The sequence below is a fragment of the Choloepus didactylus genome, chromosome 4 (genome assembly GCF_015220235.1).
Source record: "Choloepus didactylus isolate mChoDid1 chromosome 4, mChoDid1.pri, whole genome shotgun sequence".
Taxonomy (NCBI): Eukaryota; Metazoa; Chordata; class Mammalia; order Pilosa; family Megalonychidae; genus Choloepus; species Choloepus didactylus.
In genome coordinates, this window is record NC_051310.1 from 39434944 (window position 1) to 39453185 (window position 18242).

An 18242-nucleotide genomic window follows, 5' to 3' on the forward strand; every position below is an offset into this window, starting at 1 on the left:
ATATCAATAAAATTGATTTTAAAAAGAAAAAAAAAAAAAGACTGGTCACATAAGAGTCTAAACATGAGACAGTACGTAGTTGGTGAAATTTCTACAAGATGCAACTCAAAAGTTTGGACAGTGTTACTGGATTTGTTGTTCTGTTTTGTTTTGTTTTGTTTTGTTCTTGATTTAAAAAATACTATTCATCAGAAGATTCAAAAGTAGTATATAAAATTAAGAAAGCTCCCCTACTCCAGAGATAGCCACTGCCAAGAGCACTTTGTGTTTTTCTGAACAATTTTTATATACATGTATTTTGTTCCAAGACAAATAGATCGTATTCCTCATACATAATGTTGTGAAATTCACTGTTTTTCTTTTTTTTACTTACTAAAGGGCATAACTTTTCATGTCAATAATACAATTGTATTGAATTCTGAATATTATACTATATTGCTACACCATCAGTTCTTCTCGAGTTCCCTAGTGTGAACATTTAGACTACTAAGAGGACATTCCCCTCCCTGAATCCACCCAGTCAGACATTTCCCAGCCTCTTTTGAAACTAGAAGTTGCCATATGACTATGTATGGGCCAATGGGAGGTCAGAGAAAGTGACAGGTATGTTTTCTAAATCACAATTTGAAAGATGAAGCTGGTTGTCTTTGACTTTTTTTTTAACCACTGCCCCCATCTCCTCTTTCCTATTTACTGGGAAATGTCAACAACTGGAGCAGTCACTTTGGACTGGGCAGGAAAGCCACATTTAGACGATAAGAGAGCCAACCCATCTGCCAGACATAGTTCCCATTAGACTGCTATGAGAGAAATAGAAACTTCTCTTTTATTTCAGCCAATGATTTTGGGGGTTTCTCCATTAAAGAACCTAACCTGTATTCTAACTAATGCATGTATTGATTGACATAAATTTAGAATCTTAATGTTAAATGTTAAAAAGCAAGTAATCTAATCTAGTGCTTCAATGAATTCTCTACAACACAGACTACCAAGAGATGAATTACATATCTCAATCAGTCCCTGTAATCTTCTGTAAAATCCCTAGAACATTCAGACATCCAAAACTCTTTGGAATAATACTCTAGTAGTCCTTCTACAGTAACAATAATTAAGTTCTCAGCATTATCCAGGGAATGAATGTTGGAGTAGGATAAAATAAAATTTTTCTAGATTTATTTTTAATTTATAACATTTGTAGATATAAAACAGACATCCCCAAACTCTGCCAGATAAAGTGTAAACTGGTACAAGCTTTCCATAAAGCAATTAACAGCATATATCAAAAACCCCAAAAATGTTTATTCCCCTTTACTACTAATTCCACTTCCACATATTTATCCTAACGAAATAATCAGAGTTGCAAAGAAAGATTTATGTAAAGGACATTCAACATGGTGTTTATTACAATAGGAAACATCTTGAAGGTTAACATGGAGAGACTGATGTTAAAAAGCATAAGTAATAAATCATTATTATGATTACTAATTATAAACTGGACTCATGGCCAGGCACTGTAACAATTGCTTTATATATTGCAATAGCTATACTCCTCACCATAACCCTATGAAGTAGGTATAATAATTGCCCCTCTTTCATACATGAGGAAATACTGAGGCATAAGAAGAGAAAATAACTTGCCCAAGTTGACATAGCTAATAAGTGATAAAGGTTAGATTTGAAGCCAGGAACTCTGGCACTAGAGTCCATTAAACATACTGCCTTTCATATGGATCTAAGTGATAAAATATTACGCAGCTACTTTTAAAACAAGTTTAAGAACAATTAAAAACACGAGTAAATGTTCAGACACACTGAATGAATAATGTGAGATACAAAACTCATACAGTAACACAAAAATCATACATGATCACAACTCTATTTTAGAAAAGTATATACATGTCTGCATTAAAAGAGGCTGGAAGGAAAAATCAGAAAATGTTAATAGTGATATCTGAGTGATGAAATTACAGTTGACTTAATTTTCTTCATTGTATTTTCTAGTATTTTGAAATTTTCTAAAATAAGTTTGTATTACTATTATAAAGGGGGGAAAGCCCATCCTAATTTCATCAAAAGTATAAACATCCTCCAAACATCTTTATACTTCTTCCTTGTAGAGATAATGAAACATTTTAATTTATTGTTTCAATTTAAAAAAAAAATTTACTTTCATGTACATATACATGTTGGCCCCCAACACCAAAAAGGAAACAAAACATAGAGGACAGAACTTGGCATATTTTTTACTCAAAAACAATAGAAAAGGACAAAATCAAGGTTGCTGCAAAAACTATTTAACTTTTTTGTTTAGGTGAATTGTATTTTCATTCATACATTAATATAAATACAGTCATAAGACTGTAAGGGAGTTATACTTCAGTCTTCTAACATATATACCATCATAACATAGGGGGCTGGAAGTATACACTCCCTTATAGCCCTATGGCTGTATTTATGGTAATGAAGGAAATTACTAATGACATAGCCCAAAACGGTAAAGAGTAGTAAATAATGCATACAATCTTTTTTAAACACCAAGATTAACTCTAATAAAAATTACTAAACGTATTGTAGACCTTCTGAGTCTCTGCTTTTTAAAGTAAAACATTTAAAAGCCTCCAAATCATATTACTGCTTAACAATGCACAGCTACTATAAACCGCTTATTAAAAAGGGTGATAGGATGCTGGCAGCTTTCCTTTAACTCTTCTTCCAGAGCTTAGGATTTCTGACTACATTTTCAAGTTAAGTTTTCATAAAGCAGATTATCTAAAAAAATACCTTTTTTATCAATTCTCTGCACAGAACAGATTAAGAAAAATCAAGGAAAGCATCACTTTTTAAACCTCTATTACAGTAATCAAATTAAGAAAACCTTAAAATCATCAGAGCAAGACTACCCATATTTATATATTTTATATTTATGTTTGATAATAAATGATTAACTATATAACAAACTTTTTCATTTCTCAAAAGAAAATGAAATAATAATTTTATATATAGGTTTTCAAAGTATATTCCTTACCATTAACTGCTACTTATTTCATAAACAAAAAAAGAACACAGGCGATGGAAGACTGGTGAGCTGTATGTTTTAGTTACTCCTCCAGGAAAGTAGGTAGAAAGCCAGGAACTGCGTGGACTGGACACCACAGAGCAATCTGTCTTTGGGCATACTTCATACAACACTCATGAAAATGTCGAACTGCTGAGATCAGCGAAATCTATAAGTTTTTGCGGCCAGGGGACCCGCGCCCCTCCCTGCCAGGCTCAGTCCCGTGGGAGGAGGGGCTGTCAGCTCCGGGAAGGAGAAGGGAGAACTGCAGTGGCTGCTCTTATCGGAAACTCATTCTACTGATCCAGACTCCAACCATAGATAGACAGAGACCAGACACCAGAGAATCTGTGAGCAGCCAGGCCAGCAGAGAGGAGACAGGCATAGAAAAAAAAAACAACACGAAAAACTCCAAAATAAAAGCAGAGGATTTTTAGAATTCTGGTGAACACAGAAAGGGGAAGGGCGGAGCTCAGGCCCTAAGGCGCATATGCAAATCCCGAAGAAAAGCCAATCTCTCTGCCCTGTGGACCTTTCCTTGATGGCCCTGGTTGCTTTGTCTCTTAGCATTTCAATAACCCATTAGATCTCTGAGGAGGACCTTTTTTTTTTTTTTTTTTTTTTAATCCTTCTTTCTTTTTCTAAAACAATTACTCTAAGAAGCCAAATACAGAAAGCTTCAAAGACTTTCAATTTGGGCACGTCAAGTCAAGAGCAGAACTAAGAGAGCTCTGAGACAAAAGGCAATAATTCAGTGGCTGAGAAAATTCACTAAACACCACAACTTCCCAAGAAAACGGGGGTGTCCACTCACAGCCACCATCCTGGTGGACAGGAAACACTCCTGCCCATCGCCAGCCCCATAGCCCAGAGCTGCCCCAGACAACCCAGTGTGACGGAAGAGCTTCAAATAATAGGCACACACCACAAAACTGGGCGTGGACATTAGCCTTCCCTGCAACCTCAGTTGATTGTCCCAGAGTTGGGAAGGTGGAGCAGTGTGAATTAACAAAGCCCCATTCAGCCATCATTTGAGCAGACTGGGAGCCTCCCTACACAGCCCAGCAGCCCAGAACTGCCCTGAGGGGACGGCACTCACCTGTGACATAGCACAGTCATCCCTCAACAGAAGACCAGGGGGTGCACAGCCTGGAAGAGGGGCCCACTTGCAAGTCTCAGAAGCCATACGCCAATACCAAGGACTTGTGGGTCAGTGGCAGAGACAAACTGTGGCAGGACTGAACTGAAGGATTAGACTATTGCACCAGCTTTAAAACTCTAGGATCACCAGGGAGATTTGATTGTTAGGGCCACCCTCCCTCCCCGACTGCCCAGAAACACGCCCCACATACAGGGCAGGCAACACCAACTACACACGCAAGCTTGGTACACCAATTGGGCCCCACAAGACTCACTCCCCCACTCACCAAAAAGGCTAAGCAGGGGAGAACTGGCTTGTGGAGAACAGGTGGCTCGTGGACGCCACCTGCTGGTTAGTTAGAGAAAGTGTACTCCACGAAGCTGTAGATCTGATAAATTAGAGATAAGGACTTCAATAGGTCTACAAACCCTAAAAGAACCCTATCAACTTCAGCAAATGCCACGAGGCCAAAAACAACAGAAAATTATAAAGCATATGAAAAAACCAGACGATATGGATAACCCAAGCCCAAGCACCCAAATCAAAAGACCAGAAGAGACACAGCACCTAGAGCAGCTACTCAAAGAACTAAAGATGAACAATGAGACCACAGTACGGGATATGAAGGAAATCAAGAAGACTCTAGAAGAGCATAAAGAAGACATTGCAAGACTAAATAAAAAAATGGATGATCTTATGGAAATTAAAGAAACTGTTGACCAAATTAAAAAGATTCTGGACACTCATAGTACAAGACTAGAGGAAGTTGAACAACGAATCAGTGACCTGGAAGATGACAGAATGGAAAATGAAAGCATAAAAGAAAGAATGGGGAAAAAAATTGAAAAAATCGAAACGGACCTCAGGGATATGATAGATAATACGAAACGTCCGAATATAAGACTCATTGGTGTCCCAGAAGGGGAAGAAAAGGGTAAAGGTCTAGGAAGAGTATTCAAAGAAATTGTTGGGGAAAACTTCCCGAATCTTCTAAACAACATAAATACACAAATCATAAATGCTCAGCGAACTCCAAATAGAATAAATCCAAATAAACCCACTCCAAGACATATACTGATCACACTGTCAAACACAGAAGAGAAGGAGCAAGTTCTGAAAGCAGCAAGAGAAAAGCAATTCACCACATACAAAGGAAACAGCATAAGACTAAGTAGTGACTACTCAGCAGCCACCATGGAGGCAAAAAGGCAGTGGCACGATATATTTAAAATTCTGAGTGAGAAAAATTTCCAGCCAAGAATACTTTATCCAGCAAAGCTCTCCTTCAAATTTGAGGGAGAGCTTAAATTTTTCACAGACAAACAAATGCTGAGAGAATTTGCTAACAAGAGACCTGCCCTACTGGAGATACTAAAGGGAGCCCTACAGACAGAGAAACAAAGACAGTACAGAGAGACTTGGAGAAAGGTTCAGTACTAAACAGATTCGGTATGGGTACAATAAAGGATATTAATAGAGAGAGGGGAAAAATATGGCAAACATAAACCAAAGGATAAGATGGCTGATTCAAGAAATGCCTTCACGGTTATAACGTTGAATGTAAATGGATTAAACTCCCCAATTAAAAGATATAGATTCGCAGAATGGATCAAAAAAAATGAACCATCAATATGTTGCATACAAGAGACTCATCTTAGACATAGGGACACAAAGAAACTGAAAGTGAAAGGATGGAAAAAAATATTTCATGCAAGCTACAGCCAAAAGAAAGCAGGTGTAGCAATATTAATCTCAGATAAAATAGACTTCAAATGCAGGGATGTTTTGAGAGACAAAGAAGGCCACTACATACTAATAAAAGGGGCAATTCAGCAAGAAGAAATAACAATCGTAAATGTCTATGCACCCAATCAAGGTGCCACAAAATACATGAGAGAAACACTGGCAAAACTAAAGGAAGCAATTGATGTTTCCACAATAATTGTGGGAGACTTCAACACATCACTCTCTCCTATAGATAGATCAACCAGACAGAAGACCAATAAGGAAATTGAAAACCTAAACAATCTGATAAATGAATTAGATTTAACAGACATATACAGGACATTACATCCCAAATCACCAGGATACACATACTTTTCTAGTGCTCACGGAACTTTCTCCAGAATAGATCATATGCTGGGACATAAAACAAGCCTCAATAAATTTAAAAAGATTGAAATTATTCAAAGCACATTCTCTGACCACAATGGAATACAATTAGAAGTCAATAACCATCAGAGACTTAGAAAATTCACAAATACCTGGAGGTTAAACAACACACTCCTAAACAATCAGTGGGTTAAAGAAGAAATAGCAAGAGAAATTGCTAAATATATAGAGACGAACGAAAATGAGAACACAACATACCAAAACCTATGGGATGCAGCAAAAGCAGTGCTAAGGGGGAAATTTATAGCACTAAACGCATATATTAAAAAGGAAGAAAGAGCCAAAATCAAAGAACTAATGGATCAACTGAAGAAGCTAGAAAATGAACAGCAAACCAATCCTAAACCAAGTACAAGAAAAGAAATAACAAGGATTAAAGCAGAAATAAATGACATAGAGAACAAAAAAACAATAGAGAGGATAAATATCACCAAAAGTTGGTTCTTTGAGAAGATCAACAAGATTGACAAGCCCCTAGCTAGACTGACAAAAGCAAAAAGAGAGAAGACCCATATAAACAAAATAATGAATGAAAAAGGTGACATAACTGCAGATCCTGAAGACATTAAAAAAATTATAAGAGGATATTATGAACAACTGTATGGCAATAAACTGGACAATGTAGAAGAAATGGACAATTTCCTGGAAACATATGAACAACCTAGACTGACCAGAGAAGAAATAGAAGACCTCAACCAATCCATCACAAGCAAAGAGATCCAATCAGTCATCAAAAATCTTCCCACAAATAAATGCCCAGGGCCAGATGGCTTCACAGGGGAATTCTACCAAACTTTCCAGAAAGAACTGACACCAATCTTACTCAAACTCTTTCAAAACATTGAAGAAAATGGAACACTACCTAACTCATTTTATGAAGCTAACATCAATCTAATACCAAAACCAGGCAAAGATGCTACAAAAAAGGAAAACTACCGGCCAATCTCCCTAATGAATATAGATGCAAAAATCCTCAACAAAATACTTGCAATTCGAATCCAAAGACACATTAAAAAAATCATACACCATGACCAAGTGGGGTTCATTCCAGGCATGCAAGAATGGTTCAACATAAGAAAAACAATCAATGTATTACAACACATTAAAAACTCGAACGGGAAAAATAAATTGATCACCTCAATAGATGCTGAACAAGCATTTGACAAAATCCAACATCCCTTTTTGATAAAAACACTTCAAAAGGTAGGAATTGAAGGAAACTTCCTCAACATGATAAAGAGCATATATGAAAAACCCACAGCCAGCATAGTACTCAATGGTGAGAGACTGAAAGCCTTCCCTCTAAGATCAGGAACAAGACAAGGACGCCCACTGTCACCACTGTTATCCAACATTGTGCTGGAAGTGCTAGCCAGGGCAATCCGGCAAGACAAAGAAATAAAAGGCATCCAAATTGGAAAAGAAGAAGTAAAACTGTCATTGTTTGCAGACGATATGATCTTATATCTAGAAAACCCTGAGAAATCGACGATACAGCTATTAGAGCTAATAAACAAATTTAGCAAAATAGTGGGGTACAAGATTAATGCACATAAGTCAGTAATGTTTCTATATGCTAGAAACGAACAAACTGAAGAGACACTCAAGAAAAAGATACCATTTTCAATAGCAACTAAAAAAATCAAGTACCTAGGAATAAACTTAACCAAAGATGTAAAAGACCTATACAAAGAAAACTACATAACTCTACTAAAAGAAATAGAAGGGGACCTTAAAAGATGGAAAAATATTCCATGCTCATGGATAGGAAGGCTAAATGTCATTAAGATGTCAATTCTACCCAAACTCATCTACAGATTCAATGCAATCCCAATCAAAATTCCAACAACCTACTTTGCAGACTTGGAAAAGCTAGTTATCAAATTTATTTGGAAAGGGAAGATGCCTCGAATTGCTAAAGACACTCTAAAAAAGAAAAACGAAGTGGGAGGACTTACACTCCCTGACTTTGAAGCTTATTATAAAGCCACAGTTGCCAAAACAGCATGGTACTGGCACAAAGATAGACATATAGATCAATGGAATCGAATTGAGAATTCAGAGATAGACCCTCAGATCTATGGCCGACTGATCTTTGATAAGGCCCTCAAAGTCACTGAACTGAGTCATAATGGTCTTTTCAACAAATGGGGCTGGGAGAGTTGGATATCCATATCCAAAAGAATGAAAGAGGACCCCTACCTCACCCCCTACACAAAAATTAACTCAAAATGGACCAAAGATCTCAATATAAAAGAAAGTACCATAAAACTCCTAGAAGATAATGTAGGAAAACATCTTCAAGACCTTGTATTAGGCGGCCACTTCCTAGACTTTACACCCAAAGCACAAGCAACAAAAGAGAAAATAGATAAATGGGAACTCCTCAAGCTTAGAAGTTTCTGCACCTCAAAGGAATTTCTCAAAAAGGTAAAGAGGCAGCCAACTCAATGGGAAAAAAATTTTTGGAAACCATTTATCTGACAAAAGACTGATATCTTGCATATACAAAGAAATCCTACAACTCAATGACAATAGTACAGACAGCCCAATTATAAAATGGGCAAAAGATATGAAAAGACAGTTCTCTGAAGAGGAAATACAAATGGCCAAGAAACACATGAAAAAATGTTCAGCTTCACTAGCTATTAGAGAGATGCAAATTAAAACCACAATGAGATACCATCTAACACCGGTTAGAATGGCTGCCATTAAACAAACAGGAAACTACAAATGCTGGAGGGGATGTGGAGAAATTGGAACTCTCATTCACTGTTGGTGGGACTGTATAATGGTTCAGCCACTCTGGAAGTCAGTCTGGCAGTTCCTTAGAAAACTAGATATAGAGCTACCATTCGATCCGGCGATTGCACTTCTCGGTATATACCCGGAAGATCGGAAAGCAGTGACACGAACAGATATCTGCACGCCAATGTTCATAGCAGCATTATTCACAATTGCCAAGAGATGGAAACAACCCAAATGTCCTTCAACAGATGAGTGGATAAATAAAATGTGGTATATACACACGATGGAATACTACGCGTCAGTAAGAAGGAACGATCTCGTGAAACATATGACAACATGGATGAACCTTGAAGACATAATGCTGAGTGAAATAAGCCAGGCACAAAAAGAGAAATATTATATGCTACCACTAATGTGAACTTTGAAAAATGTAAAACAAATGGTTTATAATGTAGAATGTAGGGGAACTAGCAGTAGAGAGTAATTAAGGAAGGGGGGAACAATAATCCAAGAAGAACAGATAAGCTTTTTAACATTCTGGGGATGCCCAGAAATGACTATGGTCTGTTAATTTCTGATGGATATAGTAGGAACAAGTTCACAGAAAGGTTGCTATATTATGTAACTTTCTTGGGGTAAAGTAGGAACATGTTGGAAGTTAAGCAGTTATCTTAGGTTAGTTGTCTTTTTCTTACTCCCTTGTTATGGTCTCTTTGAAATGTTCTTTTATTGTATGTTTGTTTTCTTTTTAACTTTTTTTTTCATACAGTTGATTTAAAAAAGAAGGGAAAGTTAAAAAAAAAAAAGAAAGAAAAACAAGGAAAAAAAAAATGATGTAGTGCCCCCTTGAGGAGCCTGTGGAGAATGCAGGGGTATTCGCCTACCCCACCTCCATGGTTGCTAACATGACCACAGACATAGGGGACTGGTGGTTTGATGGGTTGAGCCCTCTACCATAACTTTTACCCTTGGGAAGACGGTTGCTGCAAAGGAGAGGCTAGGCCTCCCTATATTTGTGCCTAAGAGTCTCCTCCTGAATGCCTCTTTGTTGCTCAGATGTGGCCCTCTCTCTCTGGCTAAGCCAACTTGAAAGGTGAAATCACTACCCTCCCCCCTACGTGGGATCAGACACCCAGGGGAGTGAATCTCCCTGGCAACGTGGAATATGACTCCCGGGGAGGAATGTAGACCCGGCATCGTGGGACGGAGAACATCTTCTTGACCAAAAGGGGGATGTGAAAGGAAATGAAATAAGCTTCAGTGGCAGAGAGATTCCAAAACGAGCCGAGAGGTCACTCTGGTGGGCACTCTTAAGCACACTTTAGACAACCCTTTTAGGTTCTAAAGAATTGGGGTAGCTGGTGGTGGATACCTGAAACTATCAAACTACAACCCAGAACCCATGAATCTCGAAGACAGATGTATAAAAAATGTAGCTTATGAGGGGTGACAATGGGATTGGGAAAGCCATAAGGACCACACTCCACTTTGTCTAGTTTATGGATGGATGAGTAGAAAAATAGGGGAAGGAAACAAACAGACAAAGGTACCCAGTGTTCTTTTTTACTTCAATTGCTCTTTTTCACTCTAATTATTATTCTTGTTATTTTTGTGTGTGTGCTAATGAAGGTGTCAGGGATTGATTTAGGTGATGAATGTACAACTATGTAATGGTACTGTAAACAATCGAAAGTATGATTTGTTTTGTATGACTGCGTGGTATGTGAATATATCTCAATAAAATGATTAAAAAAAAAAAAGAATATGGAGTTAATGATTCCTCTCTATATAACTTAGAAATAAAATTTATATTTCCAAATTTCCCTCTCAAAAATCAAGAATAATATATATATGTTGTATCTATCACACTCTGAGAACTTGACAGTTGACTAACATCAGTTTTGTCTCATCTGTTATTCCTTTTCTCTCCCTGCCCTACATTTTTCTTGCTGCACTCCACCAAATGTTAGTCATCAAGCTAATTGCTCCAAGGTCAAAGCAGAACCTAGCTGCCTTCTGTTAAATATTAGTTTTTTCTTTTAAAATATTGTCCGATGTAGGTTAATTAAAAAAGTAACACCTGAACATGGGTAAAATTTAAACAGCACAACAGTGCATAAAGGAAATTTCCCATCAACCCCATGCAAATCCAGAGATTTACCTGAGTGACAGTTGGGGCTTTGTGTATCAAATTTTGTAAATACAATGAAAATAGTGATATAATCAAAAAACAGGGGAAATGAAAATATGGAATAAGCAAGACTAAAAAACCTTTGAAATCTCTCCTGATTAACCACTCAAGATTACTATATATGATCAAATATAAGATACATTTTTTTCCCTTGAAAAAATATATCTCAGAAAAGAGTGAGTTGCCTCATATTTGAGTACTTATAAAATCACTCAAAAGAGTGCTTCCGGGGGATGTGAAAGGAAATGAAATAAGCTTCAGTGGCAGAGAGATTCCAAAAGGAGCCGAGTGGTCACTCTGGTGGGCACTCTTATGCACAATTTAGACAACCCTTTTTAGTTTCTAAAGAATTGGGGTAGCTGGTGGTGGATACCTGAAACTATCAAACTACAACCCAGAACCCATGAATCTCGAAGACAGTTGTATAAAAATGTAGCTTATGAGGGGTGACAATGCGATTGGGAAAGCCATAAGGACCACACTCCACTTTGTCTAGTTTATGGATGGATGAGTAGAAAAATAGGGGAAGGAAACAAACAGACAAAGGTACCCGTGTTCTTTTTTACTTCAATTGCTCTTTTTCACTCTAATTATTATTCTTGTTATTTTTGTGTGTGTGCTAATGAAGGTGTCAGGGATTGATTTAGGTGATGAATGTACAACTATGTAATGGTACTGTGAACAATCGAATGTACGATTTGTTTTGTATGACTGCGTGGTATGTGAATATATCTCAATAAAATGAAGATTAAAAAAAAAAAAAAAAAAAAGAACACAGGCAAATTTCACTGTTTCATCTGACTGTATCCAGAACATTTCCTTTAAGATGCTATACTACATGTTATGAGGTTATAATAGCTTGTTTCATCATTGCATTGATTTGTTAGTCCAATTTGCAAAAGAGGAAGCCAGAACTAATACTAATCACTCAGAAGTGATTTCCAAATTTTACGAAAACCTCCATAGTTACAGAACTTTGAGACTACTGAATTCAGAGTCTCTTATATGACTCTGGGCATTAAGTTATAGCTTGACTTATTTAGTATAATTGCAGTTTATTTCAGAAAGCTTTATGAAATTAAAGGCAAATAAGTTCAATAAAAGCCTGATTAGGACATGAATCTTTAAGATTTGGTCTTTTAAAAAAGAAGAACATGTTATACTGAAGGTCTTGAGAAATTTCCTTTTCAAAGATATTAACTTCAAAACCTATCTTTCATTTATGTCATTGGAACCTTTTTTTACTAAGTGTGCATGGAAATCAAAGTAAATACACAATTATTACTAATATGCATTGTGCATATATGTATTTTTGCATATATATGCATGTGTATATACATATGTATGAATGAGTATATATATAAATGTATTATATGTACACACTTCCACAAGTAAAAATTGTATCGTTAAAATTTTTCAATTAAAGCAGCTAACCTTGGGAGGAAACAATTCTTTGGAAATACTCCATACGTTTAGGGAATATCATGGCTAACGTCAAAATATTTCAGCATATAATACTTAAATTCTCTCACACAAAATAATCTTACTACTGCTTGTTGAAATCACTCAGAAAATTACTCCATGCAACAAAACATTGCAGTGGGATGTATCACAGAAATCAGTTTCTCAATTCCTTTAAGTTCTGCTGCAATTCATTTTCAGAATCTTTTTTGGCCAACTTTATTTGCTATGGAACAGGCAAACTCTTTCCACTGATTGCTTGTTTTATGTTAATTATTACTAAGCATCCAATTAGTTAGACTTCAGCTACCACATGTCAAGAACTAGATATCAAAAGGCAGTTAAACAAAAGATAAAATTCAAGTTTGAAGAGAACATCCCGAATATCCACCAGTAGATGCTAGTCACTTACAATCACAAAAGGCTTTTTATCTTCATAACTAGCAAAAGAGTTTATATGTACATATTTTCAATAATCTACACGTAGCCTTAGGTTGTGACTTCACAATTAAAGGTTGCTTAGCAAGTTTTTTGAGCAAACTAAGAATCTCTATAGAGAAAAATTACCTACTGTTTCATTTTACACTTGATCTAAAATGGATCAAAATGAAGTCTTTTAGTTAAGCTATTACCATAAAACCAGTGGGCAATGGTGATGGTGTCTTTAATTTTATATCACAAATGAATGCAACTCTGTCACTAGGAACACCTGAACAGGTATTAATACAAAGATATTATTACTTGACTGAGTATATTTGCAACTAAAAAAGTATCACTGCTTTAAATCAAAGCAAGTAGCTAACTAAAGTCCACCCTAGTCTCTCTTAAGCACCCTCTTTACACAGACTTCCTTACCTCTCCTTATAAATTTGAAAGCATCCACATTTTAAAATTAAAAGGTTTTATTGCCTTCTCCTCTTTTTTTAGAAGTCACCATACAGTCTAACATTATAAATATCTTAGATGACCATTTACAAATGACTGTAAGATTTGTTAAAGATAGTTATTTTCATCAATATGCTATCTACATATATATTAATATCTATTTAACCAATTAAGGGTTTTCATGTAATGGGAAAAGAGTCAATGAATAGATAGCATATGAAAATTTTATTATACTAATTTGAGCATTTTACACCACATATCCTTGTAGTCAAAGCATCTTTATACATAAAAGGCAATTATAACACAGATAAAACAAAATCACAAGAGAAGTTATGCTTTCAAATCCGTATTTTTGAATAACAAGATTTTTGTCCTCATTATATTTACTTAAATCATTATTAATCTGCATTCTGAGCACAAAAAAACTAAACTGTACAGAGAAGTAGAAACCAAAGTAGTATAAAATACTGTCCTTAAATAATGCACAAAACAAATATTTGGTGGATATGCATTACTGAGGTTACAAACTACACCCTTCCTCTGAGAATTATTTAATAATTTATATAGCTACTTATAGAAGTAATAACAGAAAAAATTTTTTAAGCTTTATGAAGTTATTATTTGATACTAGTATACAGCCATGATGTTCTCAGAGTATTGCATTTTGAATTGCACTAAATCCTACTTCAGGTGCTGGGCATGGATTTTGAAATACAGAATATCTCAAAGAAAGATTCTATAGTCACAGACCATTAGAAAACATTTTTCCTTTTCTTATGAGCACAATGATAAAGAAATTAAGGTTTAGATAAAATCATCCAAAAAAATAAAACCCAACATTTTCCCACATGGTACAAATGCCTTAGTATAAAAGAATTGCCAAAATCATTGTAAAAGAACACTAAAAAAACATGAACATTAATACTTTTAACTACTTATTAATAATGGACATGCTCAAAAGGGAATGTAGGATAAGAATAGAAAAAAACAGAAGAGGAAAAAACAAAAGTCAGATTTTCCTTACACACAGGGTAAATCCGATAAAAACTACTTGTATGCATAGTTCTGAAATGAAGCTACCTGAAAAAAGATATCATCATTATCCATTATCTGCTGCATTAAAATTTTCTATCACCAAAATTACATAAGGCCTGCATACCAAGTTCATCGTGCAAACTGCTACCGCCTACAGCAGATGCATTGTCATGTGATGCTTCTAAGTGGACACTCCCATTTCTCACCAGCAAGGAGGCACTAGCACTGAGCACTGCAGCCTGGGAAGGGGGGCGGGACTGGACTTTGACCTGGACTGTGGACTGCTGGCCTTGTTGACCATCTTGAAGGCTAGGAAAAAACATGGATTGGGCAGAATTACAGGGAAGAATAAAGAAAACAATAGCTAGAATGAAGTCAATATCGAAAAAGTTTCAGTAACCTAAGAAAGAGCCAACAAGCTTTGTAAAATATACAGATTATACTGCTGGCTTAAATCTGATGATCCTATAAATCATGAACCGAGTGAACACAGTAAACATTTAATGCATATTTGTTAAGTCAATCAATCTGTAATTTTTTCCTACCTCAATCCAACTAAGATCTAGTATAAGGAAACAGAAAGCAGCGAAGAATCATTCAATACATGTAGGTTCTAACTGGTTCCCAACAAACAAAACACTATTTTTTTAAGTTAAATATACACTTTTATTCACTGCTTTGTAATAATTCTAGAATTGTTCTTTCAAATATTCTGGCATCTCAAATTCACAATAAAACAACATTTTTATGCACTTGAAAACCAGAGAGTCTTTATCAAATGCAACAAGATGACAATGTTGAATCAGAAGAAAATCACAAATTAATGCAAGAGGACCAAAATAACAAAAACACTGATGCAACCAAAGGAATTTAAATGGCCATTGGGATGATGGCAGAAGAATTTATAAAACATAAAGTGTTACGTATGAAAGGCCTACATAATTCTGAAATAAGGCCACAGTTAACAGTAATTATGTTCTCTTTACAAATTTTGTTAATTCTAATCCATACTGTAGTCTCATTAACAAGGATCCATCATACTAGAAAACCTTGAAAACAATGTGAAAGCCAGTGATTTCTCAAGGGATATTAAAAGACTCTTATTTTTCTTTTAATTTATAACAATTTTAAGAAACTTATTGCTTTATGATAAATTTATTATTTCAAGTATAATTATACATCATTCTGAACACAATGTTCAATGCACCTCTGCATTATGTCAAGTTAAATTTACTTTGAAAAAACCTGGAGTCTGCACTAAATTAGACCTCTTAGAAAAAATAGAGAAGAGCATTACTTCAGCTACTTATTTTTCATAAATATCAACTTCTATTTAATCCTCTGAATTCAATGTGATACTTTTTCTGATACTTATAAAAGAAAAAACTCATCTGCTGTATACTGAAAAGGGAAATACAATTTGAAATAAACATGAAATAAAAGGCTATGCAGAAAATATTTTATATATTACTTAATCCTGTGGTTATGGCAACAGAATATGCTCAGGAACTGCACTATCCAATTCAATAGCAATGTGTGGCTATTTAAATTTAAATTAATTAAAAATTTAGAACCTTAGTCACACTTGAGCATTTCAAGTGCTCAAAAGCCACATATAGTATAATACGTACCATACTGAATAGTAGCTACTAGCTGCTGTAGTCAGCAGTAGTTAGTAGCTACTGGCTACAATATTGACAGTATTGACCATTTCTACCTTCACAGTAAGTTCTATGGAACAATGCTGCCTGGAACATTAATTTTTCAGGCATCTTTCAGAGCCAATGAAAAACATTCTATACATGCTCAGGAGAGCATAGGAATATGTGCAACACATGAAAAAAGCATGTCTGAAAAATGTTGATTTGTTGATCTTTCCTGCATTTTTTAAGCCATAACTATAAAAGTATTTATTTAATAACTTCTTCGCACTAGAGTCTTGGTACAACAAATAAACCAAGAGATGATCTTGAGAATTAATATAATCAGATATGTTGGTATCTGTGTATTTTCCTCAGACAGTATCCAAACTTAACCATAAACGTCATCAAAATGAACAAATCTCACAAGGAAGAGAAATGGTAAAGAAAATGATAAGGAAATGATTCAAGCAGTGTGTTCCTAGAGATTGAGAAATCTGCAGAATTTTACAGAATATGTACTCAGTGAATTTTTCTATCAACTTTTTCATTTAAAGTCATAAATGTGCTATATAGCAGTTAAATGTATTTTAAGATGAACATATTTGAGAATATATGAATCAAACAGAGAGGCACAATAAATATCCAAATATATGAAAAGGTTTTTAAAATATTAGGCAATGCATAAAAACCAGCTCTAGAAAAAACAAAGGAAACTTGCTAAAATCTACATCGTTGTAAATGTCAAGTTTTTGAACATCAAAAGCCAGACATGAAATGTTTATGCCCCTTGAATTCCTATGCTGAAAGTCCTTCAATGATAACAAGCCACTTTTGAGGAAAGTGTTGGGAAACATATTCCTAGAGGTGGCACTTTATTTTAAGCTAATTAATAATAAGCATTAATTAATCTTGTTTACAGTATTAATTATATGTCAGAACTCCCACTTTTGAGGAAAGTTAACAACTATTTTACAACACAGGAAAAAGGAAAGGTAGAAATTTAGGTGTGTAACCATTGAATATCAATAGCATGTAACTGACATGCAATCTTAGTAATAATTAACAGTTCTGATTTGAATTATAGAAAAATAAATTTGCTTTTGGTCTGTCCTTCCCCTGTACCACTGATTTGGTATTTCACACATTCTGCCTTATACTATTAGTTATCTTTGTATGTGTATCCTCAACTAAAATGTAAACTCTAAGAGTATGACCACATTATTCCCATGCAGGTACAGATTTTCAGAGCACCCAAAATAGTGTCTTGAAAATACTACATGAACAACAAATATTTGGTGGATTCATTCCTGATCACCACAAAATGATTCCTACAAATGTCTAATCATGGACTCTCAGTTATTATTATGACCTTACTTTATCACAGATCTCTCAATCTTATATCTTTAAAAATAAATCTGAGAAAACATTCAAGCTTTACTCCCCTTCCACAAAATGCGCTGATGTTATTTTTTCATTCCAGCCTATTAAAAGTTCCAAAAGATACATTAAGATAAACAAACACAGATAAATATAGAACTGCAATTATGACTCAATATTAGTATTACAAAAGTTTCAGGTATTTGTCTTCATTTTTATCTCCAGTAACTGGGAAGAATTAGCAAGGGACTACAAAACCTACCTGCAAGGTTATCTTAATGAAAAATACACTTTTCAAAATAATTGTGAAACTACTTATTATAATGGCATTATAAAATACATGCCAATTCTCTTTGTGGAGACATCGATGATTCACTCCCAATCCTTGGGGACATGTATTTTACCAAGTTGCACAAGAGCCTTGGTGCTTTTCAGATCATAAATTACTTAAGCCATTCATTAAAGTTCAAATTAAATTAGGTTTTACTAGTATTGAGATAGTATTCTAATATTAAGCATTCCCACATCTATTCC

At 35.1% G+C, this 18242-nt stretch overlaps 1 protein-coding gene across 12 annotated transcripts in view; it reads right to left on the reverse strand.

The window, feature by feature from the left end:
* The window catches only part of PCNX1 (pecanex 1), a 206691-nt gene that overhangs the window by 103127 nt on the left and 85322 nt on the right, over positions 1-18242 (reverse strand). For 10 of the 12 annotated variants that reach the window (XM_037832388.1, XM_037832395.1, XM_037832394.1 and 7 more), the window contains one exon: positions 14813-14997. The exons of the other annotated variants lie outside the window; for them this stretch is intronic. In XM_037832388.1, coding sequence (XP_037688316.1) covers positions 14813-14997 — 185 coding nt within the window. The remainder of the gene's footprint in view (positions 1-14812; positions 14998-18242) is intronic. 12 annotated transcript variants of the gene reach the window in all.